We start from the raw sequence: 17,722 nt of genomic DNA on the forward strand, positions 1-17,722 counted from the left end.
AGACATGGTTAGAGAAAGTAAATTGAAGACACCTTTTTCTTTCTACAAAAAAGGCAAGACAAACAAGTGTAAAAGCTAGAGATTTATTGTTATTTTGTGATTAATAAATTGTCAAATTGGTTATGACACTATCCCACACTGTATACCACCATTTGCCAGTACAAAAGTTTTTAAACCATACTGAGGCATAAGGCAGAGAGACCAGACACATGAATATCATCCTTAACAACTTCCTCTTAGTCATGCCTCCATCTTGACCTTTGTACATGTTTCTTTCCAGGGTAAAGTGTCAGAACAGTGCACGAAATGGTGGGCAACCTGCCTCTTTACCTTTTTTAATAGCAAGCAACTTACAGAAGTAATGGAAACAACTTGTATTTCCCTTGATTTTACTGGTCTGAATTCACTTTAGGTTACTTTAACATCCTTTAACTGTACATGAGAGAATATAATGACCTAAGAGAATACTGAACCAGAGTCAGCCAAATATATTACTGACCCCAAAGTTATGTTTTAATTGGTCCTAAAGGAATGTACCACCCCAACAGTTTGAGAGTTAGGCAAACAGAATTTCTTCGGGGAGGGAAGAAAAAAGCTGTGGAACAGCCAAATGTACTCAACATTGTTAAAACGGCTCTTTGTTTTCACCCCTGAAAGATACTTCTTTACTACACTATATGCACAGAAATCCTAACAGAATCTTGGTTGCCAGTATTATTTAGGCTGGCCCAATCCAGGATAGATCCCCACCCCACCCCCAAAATTCCCCTCTCTCAGGCTCTGAAAAGCACAATATTTAACTATTTCTTAATAGAACTACCAAAACACTTCAGAAACAAGTGACTCACAAATCATTTTAAATTCATGTATTGCCTGTGCATAAGAAAAATGATAAACCCAAAAGACAGTTCTATTTTTATATGGCAATTAAAAATAATGAAACATCAAGACACTTTCAGTGAAAGCAACATTTCAATTACAAATTGTAATGCCTGTTAAACTACCTATGGGAGAAGCTGAAAAGTCCTAGGCAAATGCACTTTTGGGTTATACTACAGTGCTCCTTCAGTATGCACAAAGATTAAGGTAATTTACAGTCAATCTGTGAATGGTGAGACAATGTTACATCATCCTGTCTGTACAATTAAATGTCCTTAAAGAGATAACCAGAATCAGCTTTTCTACTATATTTTCAACAAACCTGACTAACCGGTACTTTTGCTGAGATGTGTATCAAAGATGCTGTAAGATTCTACACAATTAGGAAATACTCAGCTTTAAAGTATTTCCTTATCTTCACTTTTTTGGTTACAGATGTTTTTGCTCAGATGATCTATTGCAATACGTTTCTAGAAATGCAGTCCCAAATGTGCATACACATTCTGTATACAAATAAAGCAAAAACTGTCAGTAGTATAAATCTTACAGCATTTTTGTTTGCAAAAATACATGCCAAAGTCACAAAAGCAATATTGTACCACAAATTACAAAGCGCAAATGATTTGCTTCTTTTTAATGCTTTTATTCTACATAAATTACTACCATAGGCTAATGTTTAAAAAGCAAATAAACTGGACAGATGCAGGACAAAAATCTGTTCACCCAACTATAAAAGGTGATATTTTTTTAAAAATTACAATAAATGCAGAAGTGGTTGATGCATGCAGTAGCCTTAAATGAAAAAGCATTGATTCCCACTGTTCCAGGAAAAAAACAACAAACAAACAAAAACACAGAGAAACCCACACATCTTACTGCACTCCACCTTAAAATGCATCATATTGGGTTTGTTTATAACAGCACAGAATTCCAGGAGTCAAAATGAAATAAAGCGGGTATTTTAAAGATTTAAGAGCCGTTATCAAAAATAAATTACATTTTTTCAAGATACAGAAATGCTGCTATGATGGTTGAGAGCCCAGTAACCTTTCAATAGCCGCATTGATATCACCTCCTGTGGCTATTAGCGCTTGCAAGTTTGCTTCACGGTTCAAAAATCCCATTGCACTGAGCTGTTCTAGTTGCTGTTGAAATCTGACTTCTGGATTCTGTAGCTGTTAAAGAAAAACAAACAAACAAACAAAAACTCTAAGGAAAATCAGTCCATGTCACACCTAAATAATCTTAAAATTTTTAATTGCTTTTTAAAATAACATATGCTAGACTACTGAGCTATAAAAGCACTGGCCTCTCTAGAAACATATTCAACATATTTAAAAGTTCAATTAGCACTTTATTTTTTTAATTTTTTTTTTTTTTTTTTTGTGGTACGCGGGCCTCTCACTGTTGTGGCCTCTCCTGTTGCGGAGCACAGGCTCCGGACGCGCAGGCTCAGCAGCCATGGCTCACGGGCCTAGCCATTCCACGGCATGTGGGATCTTCCCAGACCGGGGCATGAACCCATGTCCCCTGCATTGGCAGGGAGACTCTCAACCACTGCGCCACCAGGGAAGCCCAGCACTTTACTTTAAACAACTTATACCTAAACAATGATGTCAAAGATCACATAACTGCTTTAAAAAAAAAAAAAAAAAAAAAGCTTAATAGACTTTAACCATTACTTAAGAAGCTCATGAACGTATAGGCAAACTTTAAAAAGTATGTGTGCAAATAGTTTAGAATTAGATTATTTATTTTGTAGCTACTAACCAATTGGGTAATTATAAAAGCCAGTGTCCTCATGTATAAAGTTCTAATGACACTTAGAATGTAGAATTAATTTCTGTATCAGCCAAACAAGTCTTCATAAAAGAGTTCCAGTTTCACATGCACAGACTACACTTCTGACTGTTCAGCTGCACCTCCTTTTCAGAAATGATATAATACAAAAATACATAAATGATCACTCAATTATGGGCAACCTGATAATGGCGAGGCCTGTAGATTGTTCAACTTAGATCAATTTGGCCTAATACATGAAATTGTTTTTTCTTGTTAATTCCAAGAATATTTACTGAGCCAGAAGTTATGCTAGGTATCGGGAATACAAATTCTTTGTAAGATAAAACTCTGACCTGTTTTTATTGTATTTAATTAGGCTTAAAATAAAAAACCTGTGCTGTATTTTCACCACGTAGAAATTTAAGGACAATCTACTGTAACAGGTTTGAACTGGGAATCATAATGGCATATTCCTAATAAATAAATGATTCCAGATACAAGAATATTAGGCATTCACATTTTTCAGCCATATCTGTGAGGTGTATGTATGTAACAAAAGTTACCACAGGAGGCAGTAGTGGGTGGGGTGAGGTAGTTAGGAATTCTTTTACGTCAAAGTACAAAGACTTAGATAGAATTCAGGAGATATTGAGAATAACCAAGTTTCTATTCCTCCCTGACAAACTTTTATAAAATATAACCTATTTCAAATAATTTTCAAACAGGGACTGCAAAAAAGAATGCATTTTTAAAGGCAACTTTCAAAAATTAAGGCAAAGCATTTCTTCCCTTCAACTGTAACGTTTCCTTTAGTGTCCAATATAGTAGCAAAGTTAACCATTTTTGTAATGCCTGTTTTTTAGCATCAATATAATTAAGAATGCACTTTTCATTATAGGCTAAACCAAAAATGATGGCCACCTTCTTTTCTTTTCTTGAAATTTCTAAATTTCTAACATTAAGAAGAGTAGAAAAGAATCATTACCTGAGGATTCACTCCAGCAAGAGCCTGTAGCATTTGTTGGATAAACTGCTGGTGTCCAGATTCGGTAGTTCCTGCTGTGGGACTTGGGTTTTCACCAGATGCAGAATTAGAGCCACTGGTTCCTGAAGAGCCTCCAGTGCTTCCTAATGCCCCCAGGCCAGGAGTAAACCTAGAAAAAGCTTAAATTGTTAGTAAACCTAAACTCCTGCAAAACAAGAGGCCAGACCAGGCCAGCTGATGGTAAATCAGTTACATTTCAACACAGTATTAGCCAAGTTATCTTCTTAAAATAACCATTTTTAACTTTGAAAACTCTGTCTTAAATAAAACATTCTCAACCAAAAAAAGGCAGGATGGCATTAACTCTGAAATTCTCAGAGAAAAAAACCATTGTGCACTTTCATAATCTTCCCCAAACAAACTTACCCTGGGATGAGGCCGGGGGCTTCAGTCGCTAACGTCTGTAAACCCTGCTGAATCTGTAACAAGGCCTGCATTGCTCTAGGGTTTGACATTGCTGATAACGTATCAGGATTCTGCATCTAAGGAAGAAAGAAAACCAGTGGTTACGAGGAAATTAAAGTCAGTGAAGGTAAAATTTAAGTGTTTTCTTTGCTACGCTTGAGAAAATCTAATACCTTACTCCTAGACACTGTGAATCCATAATTTCTTTCCCAAAATAAACACAAGCACCTCCTCTTTGACAGCAATCTAGTGTGCAAATCGTTACTTGACCTCCTCCCAAGTCCATCATGAAAGCCATTTTTCATAATGAAAGACAATCAGGAGCTCCTCTGGAAGCCGCAGCTGTTCCCCATTTTCCAACAGATAAAAGTATTATTTCTGAGAGACAACCTCCAAATGCACAGTTTATATAACATGGTAATAATGGTGAAAGCCACATATTCCTCCTGACCATGTGTTATCTGTTGCTGATGTAACAATTTTACCAGTCAGATACACTCTAAAACAATAGTTCCAAAGGTGAAGTTAATACATGTGTCCGGTTCAGCTTCCCTACTTCCAAATATACACCACCTGACTAACCAAAAAAGATAGGCTTCCATCATTACAATAGATCAAAGACACTAACCTTGGATTATGGTCTACAGACCTGAGGATCATTTGCATAATATTTAAAATCCCTCCCTAGAACTACCAGTTTCAAAATGCCAAGACTGACTTCTCTTCTTTTTAAATAATAAAATTACCATGGCCATCTGAAGTACTTTTCTAATAATAAAACCTTCTTTATATGACAACACCGACAATTTTAATCTTGCTAATTCGAGTTTGAGGAATGAGATCTACCCCTTGGAAAACAGGCATTCTATTAATTTGGAGTACCTGAAACATTACAAAGAAATCAAACATGTAAAATAGGATAGGGTAGCTCTTTCCTGTTACTCGAGATTAGTTAAACCATAAAGTGTAACATGACAATGAAGCACTTCAAAGTTAGTAAAGTGAAAGGAAATGGTTTATGGTATTAACAAAGCATTCAAAATCCTAAATCCTCAAAAGCAAAAACCAAATGGTCCTTTCCTCAGAATTTATATTTAAAAAATATAAGCAAAAGGTCAGCAGTGGAATGGGGCTCAATTAAGATCAAGCTGAATTCTCTGCAAGTTGACAGCAGGCTGTATTCTACATTTTGCTATCAGCCAGAGAAAAGCAAGGAAAATGTTTATCACCAAACTTTTTCAAGCAAATCATTACCAAAGATAGCTAGCATCTTTTCTTACTCACTTGTTGGAGGAAAGTTGGGAGCTGTTGTCTCATTTGTTCTTGAAGCTGAGGATTTCCAGCAAATAGGGGATTATTCAGCATCATCTATGGGGCAAGTGTTCAAACAATTTTAACTGGAAATATCTGAAACAAGTAATGTACCTTGTTTAATAGTCTATCTTCCCCCAAGTGCCTAATGTGGCACTTAACAGGGAGGAAGGTAGAACATGAATAAAAAAGGGAAGATACTGCCCACAAAAGGGATTGCCAAAACAAAACAAAAACAAAAACGAGGCATCTTCTCTCTCAATGGGAATGGTGATTATGATAATGACATGCAATATCCTAAAAAATAAAAGCAAACGTTTCTTTGACTTTTCCTTGAGTAAAGGTGAAAATGTGCCCTTGAAAGAAAAATGGGAGTAACTGGCATTCATGAAGATATATTTTCTGCTACACTGACAGAATAAACATAAGCATCAATACATGAAACTATACATGGCTTGCACAGACACCTCAACACACAAGTGGCAAGCACAGAGAAAATCCAGATCTGGAACTGCTGTATCTACCTGCCTACTGCAAAACAGATAATATTAGGTCCAGAAAAATAACACCACAGAACAGCAACCGACTTGCCAGAGAAATGGAGCTGCTAGGTGAATATAAGCCTAGGACTAGCACTGGTAGATCTCTGGGGATAAAGTATTAAAATGCTTTAAAAAGACCTTAAAAGATGTAAATCCATTTGAGAACACGAAGATTAGCCTCTGGATTTCACCTCACTACCATCACAGATGAGAAAAATGGCATGCCTCCTAACCTTCAAATGGGTGTTAAGAGTTAAAAAGTCAGGGTCAATATTAACATGATGTTGTATACCTGAAAATAAGATTACAATACACGATCAGCATAACCAGAAACTAGTAAATTCTCATAGCTTCAAAGAAGACAAATTTTTATATCAGTTTCCCCAGATGGAGTGAAAAGTCAACTAACAATGATTTACTGATAGCCTATTTACCAGTCCACATCCAAAGTCTGGGGGGGTGGGGGATGATCCTTGCCCTTAACTAATTAACTATATTTGTGAGTAATTATATGTTAACTACTAGAAGTAGAGAGAATTCTTCCCTCCCTCCTTCAGTTTATCAATTGTTGCAAAGTAGATTAAGTTAATTTCAACAAAATAAAGTAGGAAGAAGTCAGACAATGTTTTATGGATATACAGCATTTATTTCAAAGTGACCAATAAGTTCACAGTAAATAAAGTAAAACCTACTTGAGACCAACAAACCTGCTTCTTTAACGGCTCCAGTCAAATATTTTGTATTATGAAAATATATCAATAAAGTTATCACATTTATCTTTCAGGATTCATGTTATTTGAACAAGCGTGTCATCTTAAACTGATTCATTCCTTCTCAGAAAATTGTATCTCATTTGATTAGGATATTTCTCCTAACGTACCTGACTGTATATAACAACAGTTTTTACAATCAGTTTTTTGAATACCTAAAAATCAAAATCAGAATAGAGAAACTACAAACTTTAATCTGCTGGTAACCAAAGTACATTGTAAGCATTTCTAACAATTGTCTATAATAAACGACGATTCATATCTAGCTTTCTTTTGTCAACAATTTGTTTTAGAGTAAAAAAGCAGCATACAAAAGTGCTGAAGTCACTTTATAAATGTAAAATTGTTAGTTTAAATGGCCAGGAATGTGCCTGTTAAAGTCAAAATTTTAAAGCAAGATGCACATTTAATGCTTTATTAATTAGCTAAATATACATTTTAAACCATACAAATAGGATCACTCTGCATAAATATTTTCCATTTACTTTAAACAAAAGTACTACCACAGTAAGTTGAAGCATTCAATACTAATAACTCAGTCTAATAATTTTCTTATGAATAAAATATTTCATAAAATGTACCTAACAAATATACAAAATTTAAAGTATACAAAAAATTTATCTAAAAAATCTTTATTTCCAATTTTACAAATTTTAAGAGGACAGAAGCTGTTGCTGAGGATTGCAACTCAAAGATATCTGCTATACACTTGAATCAACATGGTTCCAAATTTTAGAAGTATAAAAACTGTTTCATTTGACATAATGAAGAAAGTGATTAACTTTAAAAGCTTTTAAAATTTTGGAAATGGAAAGTTACTATAAAGGAAACTATTTCAAATTCCCAACATTCCACAGAAGGGAAGCCATTTTTAATAAATAGCAAATACAAATCACAGATGATCAAGGTTTAGTTCACATTCTCCAAGGTTTTTCAAGCCTAATGGTTCTTAACCCTATGGGTATATCAAAATCACCTAGGGAACTTGGGGAAAAAAAAAAAAATTCAATACAGTTATATCAAAATCTCTCAGGACAGGGCTAAGAATTTTTTTTTTTTTTAATTTTAAAGTTCCCAAAGTCATTCTAAATGTTAAGCTAGGGTTGAGGATCCACTCATTTTTTTTAGTTATGGTCTGTTCAGAAACAAGTTAGACAACGAATTATTTAATAAAGGACCAGTATACTAACTTTGGGCGGAGATCTGTAACGGAAAGAATGAGAATACTGTTCCCACAAATCTCTCTCCACCAATAGTAAACAATTTCAGGCTATTTTATAACTGCCATTTTGAACATGACTATTATTCAGAATCTGTGTGATCTAATAAATAAAAGTACCAAATGTATTAACACTTCTAATTCACTTTCAAGATTTACCTTACACTAAAGAATAGGCTTCAAAAGGGAGAGCAATTCAAAACTTCTGTATTCATCTCCTATATCGACAATATGTAGATACAAACTAAACCTGCACTTCTTTCTGAAGGGAGTGAACAGCGGAAATGAAGCTGTTTTAATTATATTATGAAGTATTAATTTACTGTAAAGAAACAAACTGTCCAAAAAATGGAGATGCAGTTTGCCTACTTTTCTAGTGTGTTAAGGCAGCACACACAAATGTGCCAAAATCACAATTATTTGATTAGGCCACTTCAATACACAGTGCTCAGTCCTTTATAATACAATTATAAACTCACCTGTGCAGCAAGGTCAGGGTTCTGGCTTAGTGACTGCATCATGCTTCTCATGTAGGGGGCAGACAACATGTTTTGCATAAGTTGTGGGTTTTCAGTTATTTGTTGCAACAAGCTCTGCATTCCTGGTGTGTTGAACATACTAGCTGCAAGTTTGTTTAAAAAAAAAAAAAGACATTTTATCAAGGAAAAGATACATAAAAGAAAGTTTTAAAACACAATATATACTGTGCATAATTTTAGCAACTGCAGATAAATACACATATTACTTATCAATTGAACTAAGAAAGAATTTTAAAACTAATAAGATCTCCAAACTACATGCCCAACATATACCAATAAAGGAGGGTTTATGAACTTTAAACATTCTGGTTGCATTTGTAGAAAAATCACATCTTATGGAACGTCTAGGTTCTAAAAAATCAATTTAAGGCAAAAATTTGATATGGTAAAAATTACTATTGAAAAAATCTCATTAAGTGAAGAAGTCTGAGCCAACTTTTCCTCCAGGATCGCTTAATTAGAATCATATTCAGCACTCAATATATGTTCCCACTTAAGAAAGAAGGAAGCCTTCTCGCCCAGGCCTCCACCCCATTTTCACTGAATCCTGGCATTCAATGAATTCAACCCCAAATTAAGGGAGCTGCTTCATACTTCAGTTTCCCCATCTGTAAAATGGGGTAAACAGTATCTACCTGATACAGTGGTTCTGACAATTAAATTAATGTGTAGATGCTTGTTACTATTATTTTTTTTTTTGTAGAGAGCTATAGCTAAATTTATGTGAATTCAACATTCTTTGAAAACTAATTAATTTGTTCATCATATATCCAGATTTTCACTTGCTGGCTAGATATACTCAAACTCAAGTAAACTTACAACTGATTAGCTTTTTCATTTCCCTGCTGTTCTTATTCCACCCAGTGTAGTTTAATGGGCTCAAAACATTTGACTTCCAGCTTACCTTTCTAGTTTATTATAATTCTGCTCTTTTTCTATAATAATTTTTGCTTTTCCTATTCTCTCATGTTATTTCAATTTAAGTTTCTTCCCCCCACATCCTAGAGTCCAAGGATATTCAAAGATAGCTGATAAACATAGCCTGCAGGGCAAATATGGCCCATGACCTCTTTTTGTACAGCCCATGAGCTAAAAATGGTTTTTACATTTTTAAATGGTTGAAAAAAATAATAATAATAAAATCTGAAAACTGTATGAAATTCAAACTTCAAGATCCATAAGTAACATTTTATTGGAACATAGTCATGCTCCCTCATTTATTATCTATAGCTGCCTCTGCACTACAAAAGCAGAGTAGTTTCGACAGAGGCTCCACATGGCACTATTATACTGCTCTATACTGCTGTTCAGCATACCACAAGTCACAGTGAGTCAGTTATACCTCATGCCATATGAATCACTGTAGCATGCTGTTATTTCTTTTTTCATTACCACTGCATACCAATTATATCAGAACAAGAAGAAAAAGGGGAGAATTGGACTGTGAATGCCCTGCTTTTAAGGCACAGAAGAATATGGATTATTTTATCAAATGAGATGGCAAAACCATATTTACTATGCAATGACACTAAAAGAATACAATACACTTCAACACTGCTACAACACTTATCACAGTATTCCCAACTCACAGTAAAGTCAGAAAAATACAAAATCTAAAATACAATTAACTCATCGTAGCCAAACTGCTTCACAAAAATAAAAAATGAAAATAAGGCTGCAACCAAAGTTAGGTTCCCAAATGGTTCTTTTGTTAGCCAAGCAAGGCAAGCAGTGTACTAGTGGTGATTAATTAGCATGGTTATTTAAATCTTGACTGCAGCAGCCAAATAATGTGTCCAGAGAAAATAAACTTAAGACCATTAGCCTTTCAAGGAAAACAGTTTCTCAAGAGTTAAAGGACATTGGGCTCTACATCGATAATCAATTAAAAAACAATGCAGGGACTTCCCTGGTGGTCCAGTGGTTAAGACTCTGTGCTCCCAATGCAGGGGGCCTGGGTTCGATCCCTGGCCAGGGAACTAGATCCCACATGCTGCAACAAAGATCCCACACGTGGCAATGAAGATCCCACGTGCCACAACTAAGACCCAGCACAGCCAAATAAATAAATATATATTTTTTAATTATACAGAATATGAAACTACATAATTTTTTTAAAATGCAAATTATTTTGAGTAGTATTCCTTGCTTCTTGACAAATGTTACTGATACTGCTCAGTTCTTGTTTTTGAGGAGTCAATGTCAAGTTTGAAGTAACTGAAAAATTAGTTTTTATAAACAGTCTGCATGGACTAACTACAGGCAAAACTATTCAAAGTTGAGGGAACACTCATTTGGTACAACCTGAGGTAGAATCTGCTAAGATGTGCTACATCTGATGATGATAAAAACACATGTGGAGTATTAAAAGAATTACTTGGACAAAGATATAATGCTTACAAAGTATTTTTAATGCTTATAAGTATTTAAATGCTTATAAGGTATTTAAAGACTATAGTTAATCACTGTCTTATTCATCAGCAGGTACTCTGGAACATATTTTGAACTTTCACGTTATTCAACTGGTAAGAGTATCAATGATGAACTTCACTTCACTCTTGTGAACTCAGCCATAGTCAATTTCATGAACTTTTGTCAGAAATATGCTGACTTGCCCAAACACACAGCAGTTTGACAGCTTAACAGAGGTCAAGTTTTCTGGTTTTGTTTGTTTGTGTTTAAAGAGGTAAAGTTTTACTGCAATTTTTTTAGCTCAGAGCTAAGACTGAAATTCTTCTGAACCACTCGACCACCATTATCAAACAATAAATGACTTTGGAAATTATCTTTTGCTAGAGAGTTGGTAATGTTTCTCAATGAATTCCCAAAATTACAAGGCAAAATAGCATTTATACGCCAAACTCATACTGTGGTTAAGTCATTTTGACAACAAATGAAATTGTTTGAATCACAGGCAATGTCAGGCTGCTTTATACATTCTCGTGCTGTCAAGTTAAAACAAGCAGCAAGTTCTCCATTCCCACAAATGTGCAGTAAAGATAGTTTGGGCTCACAGTATTGTTCCAACAGCATTTTTTGGACCTCAGTGCAAGTGCAAAGAAAAATCCACATTTTAAAATTCATTTAATTGTATAATTGAGGCACTACCACCTAATCTTCAATTGGAAGTGATTAATCGGTCACATGCTAAAAGCCAAAAAGAATCTAACAGAATCCTATAAATGCTTTCCAACTGATGAATATGCTACTATAATAATATATTTTGGGAATGAATACACATTTGAATAAGTAAAATCTCATTACCTATCAGTATTAACAGATGAACATTTGCAAATGATTTGCAATTGACAAAAGGAAACACTGTGAACATCAATTAAGCAAAATGTCATCCCTAAGAAGAATTCCATTCCTATCATTAGTGGATATGTGTAAGAAAATGTTATACCCAATTATTATTACATTTTTAATTCCATCAATAAAAGAACTTGTGGAACTTTTGTTTTCTCTCGTAATGTAATACTTTTTTTTTTTTTTTGGCCACGCCACATGGCTTGCGGGATCCTAGTTCCCTAACCAGGGATCAAACCCACACTCCAGGCAGTGAAAACATGGAGTCCTAACCATTGGACCACTGGGGAATTCCCTTCATAATGTGATAGTCTTGGATTTTGCCTCTTGGCCTGCAAAGCCTAAAGTATTATTATCCCTTTGCAGAAAAAATTTGCTGACCCCTGTTCTAAGATTTCCTCACCTTCCAGAGTGAGCGCTTACAGGGCAAAAGAAGAGTCACGAATTTCACCTTTCAGGTATATGGGGTGTACTTATGAATATATATGCATACCTAACTAACTTCGAAGAGTTGAGTAAACATTATAATAGTAAAAAAATATACTAACAATGTTAAGCCATCAGCCATTCGTTTTTGTTGTTTATTTTCCTTTGATGGAAATATTAACATGAAATCTTAAATACTGTATCAAGCCATTAAACAAAAAATCTGCGTAAGAAGTTGCAAAACCATTTTTTGTTTGTAAGACAAAGTTGTTACTACAGACACCATGCTACAGTAAAAAAACAATTCGCCTATCAGTGGGGAAACCCGATTAAACCTATGTTGTCTCTGCTCTTAGACCTCTAAAATGTGAATAAAGCATCTCTCTCAAAAGTCTGTCAGTAAGAATCAAATAAGCATTAAGTAAAATCAGAACAGGATAATTCTTTTCCTTGTTTTAAACATGGTATTATCTGGATGTTTAGACTTATCGCAGTGATCATTTTGTAATCTATACAAATATTGTATCATTACATTTCTTTTTTTTTTTTTTTTTTTTTTTAGCGGTACGTGGGCCTCTCACTGCCGTGGCCTCTCCCATTGCGGAGCACAGGCTCCGGACGCGCAGGCTCAGCGGCCATGGCTCACGGGCCCAGCCGCTCCGCGGCACACGGGATCCTCCCGGACCGGGGCACGAACCCGCGTCCCCTGCATCAGCAGGCGGACTCCCAACCACTGCGCCACCAGGGAAGCCCTACATTTCTTTTTGTATCATTACATTTTACACCTGACACCTGAAGCTAATACGTTATATGTCAATCATACCTTAATTTTTTTTAATGGTATTAAATTTTTATAAAAACATTTTGTATTTTATCCAAAAACCTGATGATATCCACTGTATTCTATAAAAGAATAGATACTATGGTGACCATTCTGATTATTTCCTCTCAGTAATGAATTTTTTAAAATTCCTCATCCAGCATCTCATTTTTCTACTTCCTCTGCCAAAACATAGGTATCTTTTAAAACATACCTAATCACTCTCACCTTAGGGACATGGCTCCATGCTTTCATTTCTTCTCATTTAAATGCTATTAGGACTAAAATCAACATTCTGGCTACTGATTTGGGACCTAATTCTTAGCACGTTAAACATCTGAATAGTTGAAAAGGATATCCACTTACTGAGTCTAGTCTACAGAAAAATGATCAAAAGTAAATTCCTAACCTGCTCACACATCAGAATCTCTAGCAACTTTACACAAACACAGATCTTAAACCCCACTGTGGCAGATTCTGATCCATAAGGTCTGAGGTTAAGACTCAGAAATCTGATTTTTAAACAAATCTGGCAGGTACTCTGATGCAGCTAGTTTAGTCCTGGTGTCAGGAGTGGATACCCACTGATTTCTATAAAAGAACACAAAACTGGACTAAAGCCAAGGAAAATGTGTCCCAGTGATTAAGTACACAGGTAACTGTGTTACCCCTACACTTCAGTTTTCCTATGCTGTTGAAAGGAGAAGACAACCCACTTCTCCCAAACCATCTTACGAGAAGGGAAAACCACAAAACTGCCTCTGGAAACCTTCAGTAACCTTTTGCACTAAAATGCACACAGTGATTAATACTAATTATTACATATTTAAAGCATCCTTAAAAAACAAAAAAAGCACCTTGCAACATGAAAAGATAGTTCACAAAAGTTGTTCCTTATACACACACAAAAGCACTAAGGATAACAGTATAAGAAATGTTTTCATTGTCCGAGTAAGTGAGAACAAAGGGAAAAAGTATCAGTTGTTATGAGCATACCTCCTACTCCAGGCCCCAAATTTGGCACAGTAGAACTCTGCCCGGCAGTGCCACTGGCAGCACCACTACTAGTGCCCCCCACGGCACTGGTGGTGCCACTGGAAGCTGATGAACTCTGAGAAGCCTGTGGAGCCCATGGATTGGGTAATGGATCTCTATTTTCTGTACGGGAAGGTTGACTACCTTCACCTGAGGATGTATTGCTCACTAAGGAAGCAAACGGATTGCCACCAAACTGTAATAAAAGACACAAAAATCATAAAGAATAAGCTTTTGTCTTAAATAACAGATATGGAACTCTTTGTTAATGAAAATTGCATTTCTGCATATAAAGACAACCCTCAACCACACACATATTTATGTGAAAACAGGGGCCTTGGCCTGAGCCTCAGAGCCAGTGTTATTACCTGTTCTTGTGCAGCACTCAGCATTGGTTCCTGAATATCTGTGTACATGCGTCGTAAAGCATTATATCCCCCCGGGATGCTTTCCAGGTTGCTCAAAGCTCGGTCCTGGTTTCTCATCATTTCCTGCATCATTGCTGGATTCCTAGCAAGTTCCAATGTCTAAGAAAAAGATTTCCAGGGGGAAAAAAAAAGGCGCTGAAATACACATGAACTATTTTAGCTATTAACTGCCACAGTTAATTTTATAAGTTTTCTAATTCTATGAATTAGCAATCTTCAATATTTAAATCAGAAAATTATTCTGAATAATTCCTGTTGGAAATCACCTCAAAAAGCAAGCTAACATTCAAATAACATCAAAAGAGAAGCACTTTGTTATGCATGACTGTCCATCTCTTGAATTGGACTCTTTTTGTTTCTTAAATCTGCAAAATAACTATTTACAAAAATCTTTAAAATACAGCATAAAATTCAAAGTTCAAATAGTTCGCATTACAGCTTTGTTTAGTTTTCCTGAACAAGGATTAGGAATTTTTTTTTTAGCTTATAAATATGGCAAGCTCTTTAAATACAGAAAATTAAATAGGAAGAAATAAGTATATAATTTCTTAGCTAAAAGAAACTTTTCACATACTTGTCTCATAATATCTGGATTATTCAGCATATGACTAATTTCTGGATTTCTCTGTATCAACTGCTGCATTTGTGGATTGGCCATAATTAACTGCCTCATCAGGTCAGGATTTGAAAGCATGCTCTGGACAAAGGGATTCTCCATGATCTGGACCATCATTTCAGGATTGGACATAAGTTGCCGCTGCATCTGGCTCTGTAGTTCAGAGAAGTTGGTAGTGTTCAAACCCAAGCTACTCAGACCTGCAAGTCCTCCAAGCCCACCTAAGAAGATAAAGGGAAAAACACACATAAATGAAATTCAGAAATTTTATCATTAATATGACTAGGCTAAAATATGAAGATGCAAAAATATTAACTGAATCAATAGCCTATTAACAGAAAACCATTCAGTTTAAAGCAAAAATAGAATTCCTATTACTTTCATAAGTACATGTTTAATTTCTATAATTCAGACTTGTAAAAAATGCATTCACTTTGATATTTAAGTATAAGTAATAAAACCAAATAAATATGTATTTCCTATGTGTAGTATAATACAAAAATATATTTGGTCTTTGTCCCTGGTGCTAGGCACAGAGCTCCTAAAACCCTTAGAATTTCCTGACTGAAGGGAATGTCTTTTGTTATTTGTAACAAGCCCCCTTGGATCATACTTCATTTATGCTAATGATGTTTATTATGGTGGAGCCCCTAGACAGCCTCAGGATGGGGTGGTCACCACAAAGACCAAGTGATTTGAGAGTGGAACTTTCAGCCCCATCCACCAACCTCCAGGACTAGAAGAGGATATAGAGATGGAGTTCTGTGAAACTCTTGTGCAATGAGGTTCAGAAGCTTCTGGGTTGGTGAACACATCTAGGTGCTATTAGGAGGACACGCCCAGAGAGGGCATAGAAGCTCTGCACTCTTCCCGCACCCCCGATGCCTTGCCCTATGCTTCTCTTCCACTTGTCTATTTCTGAGATGTATCCTTTATAATAAACTGGTAAATTTAAGTAAAGTGTTTTCCTGAGTTCTGCGAGTCATTCTAGCAAATTACCAAACCTGATAAGGGGGTTGTGGGAACACCCGATTTACAGCCTGCCAGTCAGAAGTACTGGTAGCCTGAGACTTGGACTGGTATCTGAAGTAGGAGCAGTCATGGGGGACTAAGTCCTTTAACTTGTGGGATCTGACACTAACTCCAAGTAGGTAGTGTCCGAATTGAACTACTGGATACCCACCCAGGCAGTGTTGGAGAACTGGCTGGTGTCAGAAAAACACCCTGGAATATGTACACAAAGGAAGAAATGAAAAATATACAGTAGATTATACTTCTAATAATCTCTTTGCAGAAGACTACTTTAAGTTTAGCAAGTAGAATTCACCTATGACTAGCTGGAACAGAGCTGCTGCCAATCATGAAAATAGATGTCTCTCTGGAGGAATTAAATCATGGAGAAACCTAATAGATCCAAGAGGATGATTAAGCGCTTATTGTAAAACTTTGTAAAATTATATAACCAGCCAAATGCATTCATTCCTCACTTACTGAGCACTGTGCTACATGTTGGGAATAAGGTGACAAGAAAGACACAGTATACCCTCAGAACTCAATCTGGTGGGAAAGACTGACAAAGAAAACAAATGCAGAATAAGTACTTCAAAAGAGACATTCACAGGATACCACGGTAATATAGTACCTAAGTGAAATGGCTGCTTTCCCACAAGATGACATTTAATGAACTTGGAAAATGAGTAAGTTGGCAAGAAGGGAGTGCTGGCAGGAAGATTTAATACTAGGCACAACAAACATTATATACAAAAGCACAGATATAAATGTGAGAATTGATGTATTCTTGAAACCACAAACAATTCAGTATGACCAAAAGGGCAGACAGCAGTGCTCACCAAACATCTCATGTGCAGCCTTCTATTTCTCTTGCAGTTGGACAGGCCCATGTGACTAGTTATGGCCAAAGGATTGCAAGAAATGATGTGTGTCACTTCTGGCCCAAGTACAGGATACAAGGTCCAGCTTGAGACACTTTAGCTGTCTATTCTGCCACATTCCAAATGGTGCAGCTACAAGATGGCAAAATTCCATTAGCTTGAGTCCCTGAGGACTATGTAGATGGAGGTCTCAATGACCAGTGAAGAACATGAAGCACGAGCAAACTATTACATTTAGAATGGATAAACAACAAGGTCCTACTGTATAGCACAGGCTTAGAATTTCCTGACTGAAGGGAATGTCTTTTGTTATTTGTAACAAGCCCCCTTGGATCATACTTCATTTATGCTAATGATGTTTATTATGGTGGAGCCCCTAGACAGCCTCAGGATGGGGTGGTCACCACAAAGACCAAGTGATTTGAGAGTGGAACTTTCAGCCCCATCCACCAACCTCCAGGACTAGAAGAGGATATAGAGATGGAGTTCTGTGAAACTCTTGTGCAATGAGGTTCAGAAGCTTCTGGGTTGGTGAACACATCTAGGTGCTATTAGGAGGACACGCCCAGAGAGGGCATAGAAGCTCTGCACTCTTCCCGCACCCCCGATGCCTTGCCCTATGCTTCTCTTCCACTTGTCTATTTCTGAGATGTATCCTTTATAATAAACTGGTAAATTTAAGTAAAGTGTTTTCCTGAGTTCTG

General features: G+C 36.1%; 1 protein-coding gene across 2 annotated transcripts in view; it reads right to left on the reverse strand.

The window, feature by feature from the left end:
• Positions 1-1,501: 1,501 nt before the first annotated feature.
• The window catches only part of UBQLN1 (ubiquilin 1), a 43,839-nt gene continuing 27,618 nt past the window's right edge, over positions 1,502-17,722 (reverse strand). Inside the window, exons 4-11 of one of the 2 annotated variants that reach the window (XM_007114321.3) lie at positions 15,085-15,347; positions 14,451-14,609; positions 14,044-14,278; positions 8,433-8,575; positions 5,396-5,479; positions 4,073-4,188; positions 3,647-3,815; positions 1,502-2,054 (exon numbers count right to left, since the gene is read on the reverse strand). In XM_007114321.3, the coding sequence (XP_007114383.1) occupies positions 1,902-2,054; positions 3,647-3,815; positions 4,073-4,188; positions 5,396-5,479; positions 8,433-8,575; positions 14,044-14,278; positions 14,451-14,609; positions 15,085-15,347 (1,322 nt within the window). In that variant the 3' untranslated portion in view covers positions 1,502-1,901. The remainder of the gene's footprint in view (positions 2,055-3,646; positions 3,816-4,072; positions 4,189-5,395; positions 5,480-8,432; positions 8,576-14,043; positions 14,279-14,450; positions 14,610-15,084; positions 15,348-17,722) is intronic. The other variant, XM_007114322.3, reaches the window with a different exon arrangement.

Source organism: Physeter macrocephalus, chromosome 9 (genome assembly GCF_002837175.3).
Source record: "Physeter macrocephalus isolate SW-GA chromosome 9, ASM283717v5, whole genome shotgun sequence".
Classification (NCBI taxonomy): Eukaryota; Metazoa; Chordata; class Mammalia; order Artiodactyla; family Physeteridae; genus Physeter; species Physeter macrocephalus.